The 17976-nt window shown below is 32.3% G+C and overlaps 1 protein-coding gene across 1 annotated transcript; it reads right to left on the bottom strand.

Annotated features, from left to right (window-relative positions):
* Positions 1-11506: 11506 nt before the first annotated feature.
* LOC11444966 (kunitz-type trypsin inhibitor-like 2 protein) lies at positions 11507-12305 on the bottom strand. The gene has a single exon (XM_003619505.4). The coding sequence runs from the start codon at positions 12266-12268 to the stop codon at positions 11660-11662; it is 609 nt and encodes a 202-aa protein (XP_003619553.2). The 5' UTR covers positions 12269-12305; the 3' UTR covers positions 11507-11659.
* Between the last annotated feature and the right edge of the window lie 5671 nt (positions 12306-17976).

Genomic DNA, 17976 nt, shown 5'->3' with positions numbered 1-17976 from the left:
TTGCTAGCTCTGATTATTGGGATTAAAATTAATAGAAAAAATCATAAATGGTGACATTGCTCACGTGACTCATCCCATTATAGATTAGAAACCAAATCAAATTAGGAATAAGGGTTAACTCCAAAGCTCACTCTCATCTCAATAGATAAGAAGATGACGAAATGATCTCCAAAGGGTAAATCGAAAGCGAAAATGATTTTGAAAGACTCAGTTTCGAAAGCAAAAATGAGTTTGAAAGACATAAAATTGTAAATGTAGAAGACAAATTCGAAGGTGGTGGTTGCGAAGAAGTCCGATTCGAAGAAGTTGCCGAGTGACCCGATGCAGGAAAATAACGGAAGGAAGAGCATAACTATGGGTGATGGAACAAGACAGAACCAAGGAGAGTATATGGGTACAGTGAAGATGTTTGACAAAGTTGTCTTAAAGTAAGTTTTTTAGGGTTTTGAAATAAATATAGTTGTTGAATTGTTAGTGGACCAAGTAAGTTGTCCTACTTGTTTTAGTGCATCAGTGTACCAAATACTTCAAATTAGATTCCACCAAAAGGGTTACTTCAGATCTGACCATGTAATTGACTATAAAAGAGGTGAAGTGTATGAGTTCGAAGGTGGTTGGGATATAGATGAGATTACACTAATTGATTTTGACAAACTTGTCCAAAAGGGATTAGGTTACTCAGCTGACTATAAATTATGGTATACATTTCCTGAAAAAATGGTTGGTGGATGGTCTTAAGTTGCTTATTCTTTTACCTCTTCCTCTGTCTCTACATCTACCTAACATATGTGAGCAATACAAAGTAAAAAAATCAAGTCAAGTTTAATTAAAATATAAAGGTTAAAATATGCTTTTGGTCCCTGCAAATATAGTGAATTTGGGTTTTGGTCCCTCGTAATTTTTTTTTGAAATCCGTCCTTACAAAACTTTTTGTTTTTTAAAATAGTCCATGTGTCCACTTTTTTACTTATTTGTCACGTTTTTTCTTATGTGGCCCTTGTTGACCGTGCAAAAACGTACACATGGCACACAAGTGGCAATTGTTTTAATTAAAATATTTAAAAATCATTTTAATTAAAATTAAATTAAATTTTCAAAATAAAAAAAATGGTTCAATTAAATAAAAAATAAGAATTCGTTTCCTCTCTTCTTCTCCAACCCTTTTCTTCTTCTTTTTCTGCAACAACCACACATATTTCACCATCTTCACCATTTTTTCCTTCATCCTCATCCATCCACTCACACTCACACCATTTCTCCATGGTTCACCTTCCATTAACAAAAAAATAGCCACAACTACAACAACACTTCTTGCAATTTACAAACAACAACACTAATATAAACACCAAAACAATCTCCATAGCTATCGAAACGGAATCTCAACCCAAACTAATGGCCTCTCCATCCGCGCCGTTGCTGTTGAAGTCGAGGACGTCGTTGCTATTGAAGTCGAGGTCGTCAAAGAAGAGGAAGAAAGGGGAAAACTCTAAAACCCTAAAATTTCCCCCTTTTCAGATTTTGGGTTTGGGATGAATTTGTTGTGTTGATTTGAGTTTAGGTTGATGAAGAAAGGCTGAAGGTTGGATTGGTATAGAAAACAAGTAATAGCTTTGCTGTGTAGATATGGTGTGCATATTTGGAGTTACACAAGCGATGAGCATAGTTTTAAAACTCGGACCGGACCGGTTGGACCGTGAACTGGTGGGTAAGCTAGTTTGAGCTAACATTTGGATCGGCCATGCAGTTAACTCGGTCAAAACCGATAAAAACCGGTGACACGGCCGAGTCGTGGGTCAGACCCGGTTTTTTTTTAAGCTTAACTAAAACGACGTGGTTTTGGATTTGGAAATTAAAAAATAGGAAAAAAAATGGAATTAGAAGGGTCAGAAAAGGGTAGAAAGAAAGTCTAAAACCTCACTTCCTCCATTCACTACTCTGTTTTCACGTCCAAAGAGAAGAGAAGTTGAAAAATTTCAAACCTTACCATCATCCTCCACGCCGTCGCCGTGGCTTGTCTCCACGTTGCCATCGCTGTCGCTCCACTCCCGTGTTACTCAAACACGTACGTGAAAACCCTTTTTTTTTTTTTTTTTTTTTTTTTTTTTTTTTCAGATTGTTCTTCTTTGCTTCTTTTTTGTTGTTACTATTACTAATTGATTTATTGTTGTTTTCTTGTTTTGATTTATTTATTTTCATCATTTAGTCTGATTTTTTCATAATTCCATGTTATAATGTTGAATCTGATGTAGTTATTATGTATGTGATCGATCATCTGCTTCTGTTGTTGTTGTTTCACACACAAAAGTAAATGTAAATGTATTTGTGATTAGCTATGGCCTCTTCTGAAGCACCAACACAACCATCAACAGAAGCTTTGACTCAAGATTCTCAAACTCAAAGGAATGTTAGGGCGAAAACCGATATAGCTTGGGGTCACGCTAAACTTGTCCTAGACGGTGGAAAAGAAAAACCACAATGTATCTAGTGTAACAAAGTTATGAAGGGAGGTGGGATTAATAGATTAAAGTTACACTTGGCTGGAGAAACTGGACAAGTCGAAGCATGCAGCAAAGCTCCTGAAGAAGTCCGCGTTAAGATGCAACAAAATCGTGAAGAGACAAGGCTCAAGAAAAGAAGAACTGAACATGCGATAGATAGTGAAGAGATAGGTAATGAAGAGCAAACACAAAGAGGACAACCTAGGTAAGTGGTTGTTGCATCTAAAAAGGGAACGAACAATGGCATAATTGCCACGTGGAGGACATGTGGGAAGCTTAACACAGTCAGCAACTGACATGTATGCAAAAGAGTGACAAATCAGCAAAAAAGTGGACCTAGGGACTATTTTAAAAAACAAAAAAAATTGCAGGGACGGATTTCAAAATATTTTTTTTACCAGGGACTGAAACCCAAATTCGCTATATTTGCAGGGATCAAAAGCATATTTTAGCCAAATATAAATAGCATAAGTCATGCAAAAATAAGAGGGTATAAAATTGAATAAATTACCTAGTCAGAATAGGTTTCATCATCATCATCTTTTTCTTCTTCAACAGTGTCTTTTACTTCAATGTCTTTATCCCATTCAAAGGTAACCTCATTCAAGAAAGGACTGTATGCTTCCTCAACTTCTCAAACTAAATCAACAAGACTTCCTTCAAGATTATCATTTGCAATTGTCACGTGTGATTGATTCATCTTGGTATGGAACTTCATTAATAATAGTAACCCTCCTTAAACCCTTCATACAAAGATGCCTCATGACCTCGCCTACTAGCTGAGGCTCTCTATACTTGCATATTTTACATGGGCATCTCAACTTTCCTACTTTTTTGAAATCATCTTGTGCACACGCAAACTCAACAAACTCACAAACGCCAACCACAAACTTATCTGTAACTTTACTACTATCGGGACACATCCTATTATTCATCCACTTGCGATGTTCAGAAATCTCCATTCTATATTGGAAAATTGGTAGCATGTTAATTACAATAGTTAATAAATTTATGTGTTTTTGTTTCTCATATTGATAATGGCAAGAGGATACAAGAAAATCAAATAGCAAAGCATTCACATTCACAACATACACATAAATACGGAAATGGACTTTATCATGTTCAACATCCAAACTTCAATAAGAATTGAACAAAATACATATCTAGCAAATATGGAAATAGACACGGTGGAAACAAACCAAATCAAAGAAAATTCTCTTCTTGAAATTTGTATATACGTGAGTGAGACATATCTTATATCACTTGTGGATTATAATGACTTTACAAATATTATTTCAAAAGATAATGGTAAAATGTAAATGCTTATAGAATGAAATTTAGAACAACTTTCATATAACATAACACAAATCTGATTATTGCAGGGCTATAATAACAAGAATGCTTCAAGTCCTTTTGAGGATGAGTTTTTTCAATGGAACCAAAAAAACAACTAATAACATGAAAAAATACAAAGTACCAGCATGGCTAATGTTATAGTCTTGGACCAATAGGAGTTGTTATTATAATAGGTATGCATTACAAATCTAGCATGACTGGGAAATATAAAGATCTATTATGCAATACAAAAATGCAGGAAATGAAATGTCAATCTCTATGAGGATCCTTAAAAAATGCAGAAGATTAACCATGTTCAACATCCCAACTCCAAATGCAACATCAACATATGAATATATAAGAATTGAATAAAACACATAGCTAACGAATATGAAAAATAGAAACAATGGCATCGAACCAAATCAATACTTAATTTTAAAGAAAATGTTAACTAGTGCCCCTGGACACTGATTAACAACCAAATATAGTATGTATTACATTGGAAATTGTGTTGTCAATCCCTTAAAAGTAAATAAAGTGTCTTTTTCAATTTAAAACTTTCTTTTTTAAATTTTTTTAACCAATGCCCGGGAACACCACCGGTTAACATGACCCTAATTTTAATTAGGCAACGAGGGAATAGAAAAGTGGCAGCAAACCAAATCATAATACATAGCCAGCAAATAACCATCATTGATCTTATTCTTGATTAATGGGTAAATAACAACAATCAAGTAGCAGAAATGTAATAATATTCCATTGTAATTACTGTCAGTATTTAAGTTTTTTAGAGAAGTGTGAATACATCAAATGGATTATTCAGTTGCCATTTTCTCCATTAATACTTTCTTGGAATCAATTACATCTTTAATGAAATTTCATATCATTATGATAATCGTAGTCCACTTGATGTTTAGCCATATGAATATAAACATCAACGCAGGGCTTGAATTGTGAGTCTTTTCTTCAGTTTTTCTTCTGAGTGTAAAAAGCAAGTCTAGTCAGAATCTGATGTTGTAGATTCGGACTTAGAGTCTGAAAGCAGCGGAAATAAATAACACGCAGATTAAAGATAAGAGGGTCAGAGAGAGAAGAAAGAAACAAAACAGTTTATACTGGTTTCTCCTAGAAAACGGGAGTAGTCCAGTCCTCTTGCACTTCTAAGGGATTTTAGTATAACCAATCATGATTACAATTTACTAAAGGACATACCAAGAGACTTATCAATGCTCAAGAATAATTGCGAGAGACTTCTATGCTCTAGGACTCTACCTAAAGACTTCTTTTGCTTAAGGGGGGGTTGAATTGTGTGAGTCTTTTCTTCAGTTTCTTCTGAATGTTAAAAGCAAATCTGGTTAGAATCTGATGTTGCAGGTTCTGACTCAGAGTCTGAAAGCAGCGGAAATAAATAACACGCATATTAAAGATAAGAGGGTCAGAGAGAGAAGAAAAAAAACAGAACAGTTTATACTGGTTCCTCCTAGAAAACGGGAGTAGTCCAGTCCCCTTGCACTTCCAAGGAATTTTAGTATAACCAATCTTGATTACAATTTTCTTAAGGACATACCAAGAGACTTCTCAATGCTCAAGCATAACTGCGACAGACTTCTACGCTCTAGGACTCTACCTAAAGACTTCTTTTGCTTAAGCACCCGTGCAAGATACTTCTATGCTCTAGAATATGATATTGCAGATTCTGACTCAGTGTCTAAAAGCAGCGTAAATAAATAACACGTAAATTAAAGATAAAGAGTCAGAGAGAGAAGAATAAAATAAAACAGTTTATACTGGTTCCTCCTAGAAAACGGGAGTAGTCCAATCCCCTTGCACTTCTAAGGGATTTTAGTATAACCAATCTTGATTACAATTTGCTCAAGGACATACCGAGAGACTTCTCAATGCTCAAGCATAACTGCGAGAGACTTCTATGCTCTAGGACTCTACCTAAACACTTCTTTTGCTCAAGGGGGGTTGAATTGTGTGAGTCTTTTCTTCAGTTTCTTCTGAGTGTTAAAAGCAAATATGGTCAGAATCTGATGTTGCAGATTCTGACTCAGAGTTTGAAAGCAGCGGAAATAAATAACACGTAAATTAAAGATAAGAGGGTCAGAGAGCGAAGAAAGAAACAAAACAGATCATACTAGTTCCTCCTAGAAAACGAGAGTAGTCGAGTCCCCTTGCACTTCCAAGGGATTTTAGTATAACCAATCTTGATTTCAATTTGCTCAAGGACATACCAAGAGACTTCTCAATGCTCAAGCATAACTGCGAGAGATTTCTATGTTGTAGGACTCTACCTAAGCACTTCTTTTGCTTAAGGACCCGTGCAAGATACTTCTATGCTCTAGAATCTGATGTTGCAGATTCTGACTCAGAGTCTGAAAGCAGTGGAAATAAATAACACGCAAATTAAAGATAAAGAGTCAGAGAGAGAAGAAAAAAATAAAACAGTTTATACTGGTTCCTCCTAGAAAACGGGAGTAGTCCAATCCCCTTGCACTTCTAAGGGATTTTCGTATAACCAATCTTGATTACAATTTGCTCAAGGACATACCAAGAGACTTCTCAATGCTCAAGCATAACTACGAGAGACTTCTATGCTCTAGCACTCTACCTAAACACTTCTTTTGCTTAAGGGGGGTTGAATTGTGTGAGTCTTTTCTTCAGTTTCTTCTGAGTGTTAAAAGCAAATATGGTCAGAATCTGATGTTGCAGATTCTGACTCAGAGTCTGAAAGCAGCGGAAATAAATAACACGCAAATTAAAGATAAGAGGGTCAGAGAGAGAAGAAAGAAACAAAACATATCATACTAGTTCCTCCTAGAAAACGAGAGGAGTCGAGTCCCCTTGCACTTCCAAGGGATTTTAGTATAACCAATCTTGATTACAATTTGCTTAAGGAAATACCAAGAGACTTCTCAATGCTCAAGCATAACTGCGAGAGATTTCTATGTTGTAGGACTCTACCTAAGCACTTCTTTTGCTTAAGGACCCGTGCAAGATACTTCTATGCTCTAGAATCTGATGTTGCAGATTCTGACTCAGAGTCTGAAAGCAGTGGAAATAAATAACATGCAAATTAAAGATAAAGAGTCAGAGAGAGAAGAAAGAAATAAAACAGTTTATACTAGTTCCTCCTACAAAACGGGAGTAGTCCAGTACCCTTGCACTTCCAAGGGATTTTAGTATAACCAATCTTGATTACAATTTGCTCAAGGACATAGCAAGAGACTTCTCAATGCTCAAGTACAACTGCGAGAGACTTCTATGCTCTAGGACTCTACCTAAAGACTTCTTTTTCTAAGAACCCGTGCAAGAGACTTTGCTTGCTTATGCACAGCTGCTTAAGTCTTTACCCTGCTCAATCAAAACTGATTGAGACTTCCTAGTTGCTCAAGACTTCGTCAAGAGACTTATCTGCTCAAGCACTCAGGCGAGAGACTTTCTAAAATCTTTGCCCCAACTGAAAAGAAGTTAATTTGTTCTTACACTCTTTCTAACTAGTGAGTGTAAACTGAACAAATGAACAAACTCACTCCTTAGGATTTCTAAGATATAAAATTGAAAATAATCCTAAGTGTTTTTGCGCTCTTTGATTTGACAGAATTTTGGCATAGAAAAATAGCAGAGTTTTGTTGCTTCTTCTTCAGATAGTTCTAAACAATATTTTCTTTGACACAATGATACACCCTTGCGCGCTACTTAAAGCCTAAGAAAGAATTTTCGTTGGCCTAAATTTTTTATACGAAATGTTGTGTTTAAAGCTGCTTTTAAGTTCATAAAAACTGTGAGTGATCAGCCAACTAAGACTATATCATTCACTAACACAAGAATGATAGTGAAAGATATGGAGGTGTGTTTAATAGAGAGAGTATGATCAGAGTTAGCTTATTAAAACCCATTAACAAATAAAATTTGTTTTAGCTTTTCAAACTATCGATGACTTAAGCAGTTTACATACTTAATCTGGCTTAGGAGATGTGACACCTTAAGCAGGTCCGACCCTTAGCAAGCTAAAGATGAGCTACGATGTCAGGCCTCACATATTTATATTTAGGAGCCTCAAACTTTTTTCTCTTTCTAAAGTGCAAAGTGTATATATAATAAATAAAAAAAAATTAATAAACACCTTAGCTTGTAATGGTTTGGTGGTAAAATAGAATGCACTTAGGTATTTAATCTTGAGGTTCAATCTCAAGCATTTGTGTGAATTTGAACCAAATATAAAAGTCTCAATCACATACATAACTATTAGGCTGTTACGATTTTTGTTTATCAAATTTACAATTTAATTTATAAAAATGACTATTTTTTATGTTATTTAAAACTTAAATAGATAATTACTATTGCTTAAAAAATCTATGTTATTCCATTGGAAGCCCTTTTTAATATTTGAACATGGGCCTCCGATTTTATCAGCACAGTCTGCCTTGAGGAACCCTCATATATACTGCTCAGATAAATTACCATGTGAGAATGCGAACATCTAACTGAGGTAAATGCCAACCATGAATAGAATATGATAAAATATGTTTGGCAAATAAGATTATAAAGAGATACGAATTTTAACATATAATATGATATAATATGTATGGCAAATAAGTTACAAAAAAGTCACCTCTTTTTTTTTAAGTAAGATCTTATTATGATGTATCAATATTGTTCCTATATATTGCAGTGGGGTAATACCTATTTTAATGGATTTAGTTTTTCTAATTAATAATTTAAAAAATATTATAATAGAATAAAATAGTTAATAAAATAGTTTAAATGAAGGGTAAAATAGGAAAGGAAAAAGTCATCAAAAACTCATGTATTTTCTTTATATATGATAAGATGATATACCTAGCGTTCAGACGAGCACTTTGGGTTCAGACGAGCACTTTGGGTTCGTCTATATGCTTTTTTATTGCATATAAATTATGAATAATAGTTTCATATTATTAAACTATATTTATCTTATTGAATGACACAACAATATAACATAAAATTTGTTTAAGGGTAAAATTAGAAGTGAAATCACCATCCCAAAACCATGTATTTGTTATATACTCCCTTCGTTTCACAATACATGTCACTTTTGGAAAATAATTTTGTTTCACTTTACTTGCCACTTTCAAGTTTTAATGCAACATTAATTATTAAATTGTCAATAATACCCTTACCTATTTATTATACAGAGAGAAAAATAATATAATAAAATAATAAATGGTTAAGGAAATAACAAAATTTATTTGATTTCTTAATATGCGTAATTTTTTCAAAAGCGACAAGTATTATGAAACGGAGGTAGTATAATATAAATTTTAAATGACGAATGTTAGTATGTTAGTTTTTCTCTTTATCAGAACATGAACTCTGAACCTTCTAATACTTAACTTTAACTCAAATAAGTTAAGCTACCTAACTAACTTCCTACTTAAAATGTCCCAAAAATGAATCTTTTCTAATTTCTAATAAAAAATAATCACAACTATTTGAAGGTGAGACTGCAAATTAGTTTTTTTTTTTCTTTTTCTGACAGGAGGCCCAAAAACAGCATGGAAAATATTAAAAACTGTAAATCTTATCTTGGCGGCTAAAACAATGTGACCGTCTCTAGCTTGTTGCACATGCACCTACACGTGTGTGCGTATACATATTTTTTTTTTAAGGAGTGTGTATGTATACATTTTAACTATGATATTACTATTTTTTTATTCAAAAATCTATTTTTTTTTAATAAATAGAAGTATTTAGGCGTATAATTTTGCACCTCAAAATAACTACTTAAATCTATTTTTTCATAACGATAATAAATCAAATTATCAATGAATATGATTAAGAAACACAAATATCTACTACTCCGATCAGACCATGCTGATAAGAGTGGATATTTAGACATTTATAATTTTTCAATATTTAATTTCCCTTGTATCAATTTATGTTACCTCATCAACATATCATATTTATCACATTACCTTTGTTTGGCATACAACCATTTGAAGAATTTGGGAGGCTAAAAATGAGATTATCGTTTCATCCGAGTCATTTCGAGCAGAGGAAATAATAGATGATATCAAAGTCACGTTTTGAAGGTGGCTATTTGCTAGAAAAAAGGGCGCCTTGTGCGTTTTATGAGTGGTTCTTAAATCCTCTTTGTATGAAGTGATTTTTTTTTTATTCTTTGTTTGAGTTGATAACTCCTTGTACTTTTCCCCTTTTGAAAAAACAAGTATTATTTGTACTTATCTCATTCCTATTTATGAATGTATTTTTGCTATTAAAAATAAAACAAAACTATACTTTCTATGTCTTTATCTCTCAAGGTGCTTAGGGGTTTTTGTCACAAAAAAAGGGTACTTAGGGGTTGATGAGTTGTCCAAAAATAATTCTCAATTGATAATATAGTATGCTTTAATTCACTATCAATAGACCTAAATCTTCAACCATTTCGCATGAAACAAAACGTACACGGCAGGACATCATGAACAATAACATTGAGTTGAAATCTTTTACAATTTTCAGCCACATCATATACTTGTTTGTATATACAAAAATTCAAACTGCATTAATCTTTTATTTACAATAATATATAGTAATTTTACATCCAAATCTAGATAAACATGATTAAATATTTCTCATGCAAATTAGCTCTATAAATTAAGAGAGGTTTTGAGTTAATGATGTTAAAATTGGGACTTTGCTTCAGATTGAAAGGATTAGAAAAAACGAAAATTGTAAAATCACAATAAAAATTGAAGAATTTTACTCAACTTGTTTTGTAGAATTGATATAGGGTATCAAAATTCAAAATCGTAATTCACAATCAAAATCGATGGATTCCACCAAAACAAAAATAATGATAAATATATGTTATAAATTGCATATAGTCATAAATAACTCAATGTTTAAAGTCCACAAAATACTTAACACATAAATTACTAAAATCTTAGATGCCATATATTTTTTAGGGTTAATATGTCTTTACCCCCTTGTAATTTGGGCGAGTTTCGGTTTACCCCCCTGTAAAAAAAAAAGTTTAGATTTCAATCCATAATTTTTTATTAGTCATAATAATACTAAACAACCTAAACAAAATAGTTAAAAGACAAATCCTAGATGTCTGAACAAAATACTTTATCATAAGTGAAGGAGTGAATATTAAGTTTCAAGACAAAGAAAACGAACATGCAATTTGGATGAAGAGGAAATGGAAACGACGATGGATGATGAATTCAAGATGAAACGATTATGGATTGAAGGAAAGGATGATGGATGGAAGGGAAGAGACAATCTAGTTACCTATAGTTCATTTTTAACTGGATATGTACATAGAAGAGACATTGTGGTGTGAAAGAATAAAAAAAAAAAATTGTCTTTTATGTATTTAATAACACGAACAATATAACATTTTTATAGAATTTTTTTTGTATTGTAGAAGATTTTTATAGAGAGGTAACCTTGGCGCAATTGGTATAGTTGTTGTCATGTGACTGAAAGGTCACAGGTTCAAGTTATGGAAACAATCTCTTGTGTAAAAAACAGGGTAAGACTGCGTACAGTACACTAAATAGCGGGACCCTTTTCCGAACCCTACGTATGCAGAAACTTTAGTGCACCGAATTGTCCTTTTTATTGTAGAAGAATTTACTTAAGGATATAATTGGAATAACAAAAATGTCAACCCAAAATTCAATGAACATAACCAAAATTCAAATATCTTTAAGAACTAAAGACTTATTTACACAAGCTCTTTATAGGGGGGCTTGTAAGATGCACAACCCTTAATAGAGCTATTTTTATTACATAAATATTATTCAGTAACCCTAGCTTGGAAATTTGATTCAAACTACAGCTTTTTCAGATTCAGTAGCATCAACAAATACAACCCTAAAGGGATCATTTTCAGTTGGGACCAAACGCCATCCATTCTCATCTCTATACCTCCCAATATCACTACAAGCACCAGGTGGAGCACTGAACAATGGACAATACACAAGCTTGTATGCTCCTGATCCTGAACCAAGTGTCTCAATTTTAAATTTACCTTGAAATGCATCAATATTATCACCAATACCTACCCAAGATGTAGGGAAGTCATCATGAGCTAGAACCCATTTTGCAGATTCAGCACACTTTGGTTTCTTAACAAACTCAATATCTAGTTCGTCAGTTGTAAAGATGACACCACGTCTTACTCGAATGATAAACCTAACTGGAAAGCCTCTAACAACCTCAGAAAAATCTTGTAGGACAGTAACTGGACATTCTGAGTCTCCTGTTTTACCAAGCTTCAATCCACCACCTCCTCCTTTAGATATAAGTGGTGCAATATAGTATTTGCCACCAGGAAATACGGGGTTTCCATTTATGTCTTCAACTGTTTCAGTAAAAGCTAATGGAAAGTAGGTAAAGGAAAAGAGGAGAGAAAAGGTAAATAATGTTGATTTCATGGTTTGTGAAGTTTCAATGATAGATGTGTGTGTTTGTTTTGTAATTGGTTCATGGGTTAAACTTCTATTTATAGACTTTTCAAAGGGTAGGTTTGGAGTTGATTTGCATAGCGTGTATAGAAAATCATTCATGTTTATCGTCGTAATATTGATATACAAATACTACTATATCGCACATGCAAGAAAATAATAATTACTGTTATAATAATAATAATAATAATAATAATAAGTTTCGTGTCGTTTATATACCACATGATGTATTACCAAACTTCGATGAAAGCAAGGGGAAACTTTGGTATGCATGACACTTAAAAAAAAAAAAGAAGGTATCCTTCGTATAGAGCTTTAGTCCTTGAAGCCAATACACTAATAGAAGATGCAAGTGTTTCCAACACTACACTGGTTATAGCAAGATCAATTGACACCTCATCATTATAGCAAGATCTATTTAGTTATAACCCCGTAACTTGTTAGACAAGTTAACCATCAAGATTATTATCTCTCTAAATTGAGTGTTTGTAACTAACTTGTACTTAATAATATGGCATCATGACCTTTTCGAGCTCTTGCTCCATCATTCGTTAATTTTCTTGGAGTTTCTTTTGATTTCTAAGAAGATTCTTATGATTTCTTTGAATTCAAGGAATTTTTTTCCTTTTTTCTTATATATTTTTTTTTTATATCTTTCTTTGTATTTTCTTCAACTTCAGAGTTATCTTTGAAGCTTGCTATCAGTAATAGTAATAATCTTTGTTTTGATGATGCCTTAGTGAGTTGTTGATTTTCATTAGTTTTTTGTTAAAGCATCTAGCAATCACTGTGATTCATCTTGCCTTTAGTTGTCGTATGGTATGTGTTTCTTATAACTCAAGCTAGTCACTTATGTTGTCAAAATTGTGTTTTCTGCAGGTTGAATCGATTCAGACATACCTGAACGTATCACCCAATGTCTCTGACTTAGGATGGTTTCACAAAATTATGAATCGATTCATTTTTGAATCAACTAAAAAATGTGTGAATCGTATCACAAAATGTTTCTGACTTGCCATGAATCGATTCAAACTTTTTTGAGTCGTATCAACCTTCATTCTGGGCACTTTGAATCGACTCAAATCTCACATGATACGCTTCCATCTTCATAGCATTCTTCTTGTTTCCAGTTTTGTATTTTAGCTGCTTGAATCGAATCATACATTTAGTGAATCGATTCATGTAGTTGTTTTTGGACGAAAATTTGTACTTGCCCTCACTTTCTATATATACCCACCTTCTCATCATACCAAAATTATTGTATCATTTGCATCTATTCTCTCTAGGTCTAAAAAACTCATTGTTCATAAATTCTTCAAGATTAAACACTTTTTCATATAATCACTTTGTACATTAAGTGAAATTGATTGCTAGGGTGCTTATGGGGATTTTAAGTTGGTTCTCTCAAGGAATTTGGTTGGGCTTAATTAAGGTTCCAAAGTGAAGTGAATAATCCCATTCCACCTCTAATGATCTTGGGGGTCTTTCTAACCGTTCTTGCAATCGAAGGGGATTCGTTTACCGGACGTAGCATCGAAGACTTGAGTGAAGAGCTCGAAGGGGTGCATGGGTAATCAAGGATTCGAAAATTCAAGAAGCACCAAATTCAAAGGTTATTTGAAGTTTGGAGGAGTGTTTACATAGGGGTTGAAGAACTAGTTTAGCTTCATGGAACTCTTTTAATCACATTTGTGTTCAACATTGTTACTATTAGTGGATGACCTTGGTGGAGGCGTTTTTCACCAAGAGTAGACGTAGCTCTAGCGAGGATGAGAAATAGCAAATTACTATAAAAAGATCGGTGTTATCTCTCTTTCTTATCCTCTTTACTTTAAATTGTTGCATGTGTTAATTGATTAATTGTTAGGATAGAAACTTGTATTGATCTAAGTTGTTTTCGATAAAAATTAATCTAATTCTTTGAATTGAATTTTTGTACTTAGCTTAGATCAATTGATTTCAATTACTATTCGATTCTTCAATTACATATGCATTGTGCTTTTGATTGATAGCTTGTTATATTTTCATATAGGTTTGGTTTTGAAATTGTCTAGTTTTAAAAATTGTTCAAGAACCATTAAGTTTTGATTGTAATAATATTTTTATTGTGAATATCTCCATTCTATATTGAATCTTATTAGCACATAGCTTTATCTTTTTGCATATTTTTGTGATTGTTCAAGTTTGTTTTCAATAGTCAAATCAATTCAAATAGCTTTTTGTTAAAACTTCGTTTTTTTTTTCAAAACGATATTCACCCCCTATAGCGTGCAACCTTATTGGCCATATAGACGAATCTTCTTCAAGCTTCCATGACGTCTAACACAAATGCTTCTACCAACATCGTTTAAAGCAATGCCGCCACCAATCTTGAATTTCATAAAGTTTCTGAATACCATGTGCATCCTGGTGAAGGTCCGAATTCTGTAACTGTTTCACCTAGCTGCATATGGTTTTCAGGACATTTTGTAATGATTTCATTTCGAGTCATGTAATTCTAATTTTTTGGTACATAACAATTTTATGATGTTTTGATGTAATTCACGAAGAAATCATGCAAATCGGCAAAGCAAAACAACTTGAAGACTTGAGAAGATATGGGAGGATAGTGAATGAAGACTTTAGGACCATTGAGAATTTAGGAACTCTAATTTAAGTCTTTGTTTCAATTACCTCTGAGAGAGTAATTACCCCACATACATTTACATGCGAAGGTGCACCCCCTATAGAATTGACGACACTAAGCATTAAGACATGTAGAAACTTCGTTGTAAGGTTACAACTGAATAGTTGGAGAGGATCAACACCTGAATGAACTCATCACTTAAATATAAGACATAATTTAAATATCTAAATAATGCTTGACCATTAATTAATTCCAACAAATGTATAGAGGGGATTCAAAAATCCAAACCGTCGCTAGCATTATGTAATTAAATCCTAACTCATGGGAAAATCTAAAAAATATTTATGGAGAGAGGAGAGACAAGTAATTCAAAATCAAAAAGAAAAAGAGAAGATAATTGGGAAAACTATGAAAATGAAACAGTGAATCGTAGAGGATATACTAGAGCTAACGGAAAATGGACAAAGATTTCGGATGAATTTAAACCCCATTATGAAGAAGGAAAATCTAAAAAATTACTAAACCTTGATTGCGTAAGAAATCCAGAAGAAATATTAGAAAGATGGTCTAATAATATGATTATGCTTCTAGAAACCGATGACAAATTTAGTAAAGTAAATCTAATGGATGTTAAGAATTTATTAGCTTATAGAACAACATGGAATGTGCTAAAAAAATTAACGAGTATTGAGGATGAAACTTGGCAACAATATGCTAGAATGACTGAAAATAATCAACAATTTGCTAAATTAATAATAGAATTAATATATAAGGAATTTATATGGTTTAATATCCTTGAACATAAAGCAAAAGTAAATAAACAATTAAGAGAAAGAGCAAAAGCTCATTTAAATAATATGCAAATATGCAATATGTGCGAAATAGATAGCTTTATTTGTGAATTTAAAAAATATTATTATGAATTAGATAGGAAAACTCAATTAATATATACAAATATATTTATATCTAAATTATCTTATCCACTTAGTACAAGTATAAGAGAAAAATGGAAATCTCAACCAGAAGAATTAGGTGATACCTTAGCAGGAGTAATACAAATTTTATATGAAGAAATAAGAAATCAGTGTCTAGAAAGGGAAAAAATTAAAAACTTAAATCTAGGAAGTACTTCACTTTGTTGTAATAAATTAGAATTAGACCTACCAGGAAATTATGGTTGTAGTAAAGAAGTAGGAAAAATCCTAGGAGAAAACCAAGGTTAAGAAAAACCTATCCAAAGAAAAGAGCCTATAAAAATACTAAGAAAAAGTATTTTAGGAAAAAGAGACAAACACCTAGAAAATATTGCCCAAAAGGAAAAAAGAAATGTGTATGCTGCTGGATATGTAATGTAGAGGGACATTATGCTAATGAATGTCCAAAGAAGAAAGAAAAAGATACTAAAGAAACTAAAGAAAAATCAAAACTAATAAAGAAAGTATATCAAATATATAATTTAGAGCCCTTAGAAGATGAACTAAGTGATAGTGATTGTAGTGTATATGAATATTTAGAAGATAACCTATCTTCAAAGGAAATAGAGTATGAATTATCTTCAGAAGAAACAGAATTTGAATAGTACTTATATTATAATAAAAATTGAAAAAGAAGATATAGAAACTGAAGTTTATATAGATACAGGGGCAAGTATTTGTATAGCAACATTATTTAGTAAATGGGAAAAATTAGAAAAACCATTAAAAATTCAGATAGCTGATGGATCTATACATCCATTAAATTGGGTAGCTACTAGAATTACCTTAAATATTCAAAATAAATTATTTATGGCACCTACGGTATATCAACAAAAAACAGGGTTAGATATGATAGTAGGAAATAATTTTCTAAGATTATATGCACCTTTTTCCTAATACTTAGACTATATTTCAATTAAGGCTCCATATATTAGAGGAAAACAATTAAAAGAAATGATAGATATCCCTATAATTCATTCTACAGAGACAACTTATTCAATAAAGCAATCAGAGTTACACAAGATAAAACGTGGTGAAATTATAGGATTAATTTGTAGAAAAATGTGTCATGTATTAGTAAATTTAGAACAAGGAAGAAGAATACCCGCACATATAGAGGAATTACTAGAGAAAGTTTGTAGTGAAGACCCACTAGATCCATAAATTAATAAAAATATGGAATTAGTTGAACTAAGATTAAAAGATCCCTCAAAAGAAATTAAGTGTAAACCAATGATATACACAAAACAGGATAGAGATGAATTTGCTGAAGATATTAAGCAAATATGTGAAAAGGGACTAATAAAACCATCACAAAGTAAACATTATGCGCCTGCATTTTATGTTGAAAACCATAATGAAATAAAAAGATGAAAGAGAAGGATGGTAATTAATTATAAACAAATAAATGATGCAATGGAAGGAGATGCATATTTTCTTCCAAGAAAGGATTTAATTATTGAAAGAGTTAGGAATATGAATTGGTTTAGCACCTTTGATTGTAAATCTGGATTTTATCAAATAAGACTAACTGAAGAATCTAAAGCTCTAACAACCTTTAGTTGTCCCTTAGTTGTCCCCAAGGTCAGTATGAATGGATGTACTTCCAATGGGAATGAAACAATCACAAGGTATTTTTCAACGAAGAATGGATACAATACTTGAAGAATTTAAGGATTTTTATCTAATTTATATTGATGATATATTAGTTTTTTCAAATAAAGATTTAGATGATCATTTTAAAAAGGTAGAATTAGTACTAAATAAATGTGTTGAGCATGGAGTAGTATTAAGCAAAAAAAATGCCATTTTAGCTCAGAAAAAAATTAATTATTTGGGACTAGAAATAGAAAAAGGAAAATTTTTAATGCAAAAGCATGTGTTGGAAAAACTTCAAAATTTTCCAACTAAACTAAAAGATAAAAAGGAATTACAAAGGTTTTTAGGATTACTAACATACATTTCAAATGAAGGTTTTATAAAAAATCTTGCAGCTGAAAGAAAGTTACTTAAGCAAAAACTTAAGAAGGATTAAATTTGGTCGTGGACCGAAGATGATGAAGTACTTATTACTAAAT

Source organism: Medicago truncatula, chromosome 6 (genome assembly GCF_003473485.1).
Source record: "Medicago truncatula cultivar Jemalong A17 chromosome 6, MtrunA17r5.0-ANR, whole genome shotgun sequence".
Classification (NCBI taxonomy): domain Eukaryota; kingdom Viridiplantae; phylum Streptophyta; class Magnoliopsida; order Fabales; family Fabaceae; genus Medicago; species Medicago truncatula.
Note: the sequence above shows the minus strand (reverse complement) of the source record. Positions and strands in the feature narration are given on the sequence as shown.

Bases quoted from the DNA above. Each gene is read 5' to 3' on its own strand.
- LOC11444966 (XM_003619505.4), bottom strand. From the start codon at position 12,268: ATGAAATCAACATTATTTACCTTTTCTCTCCTCTTTTCCTTTACCTAC.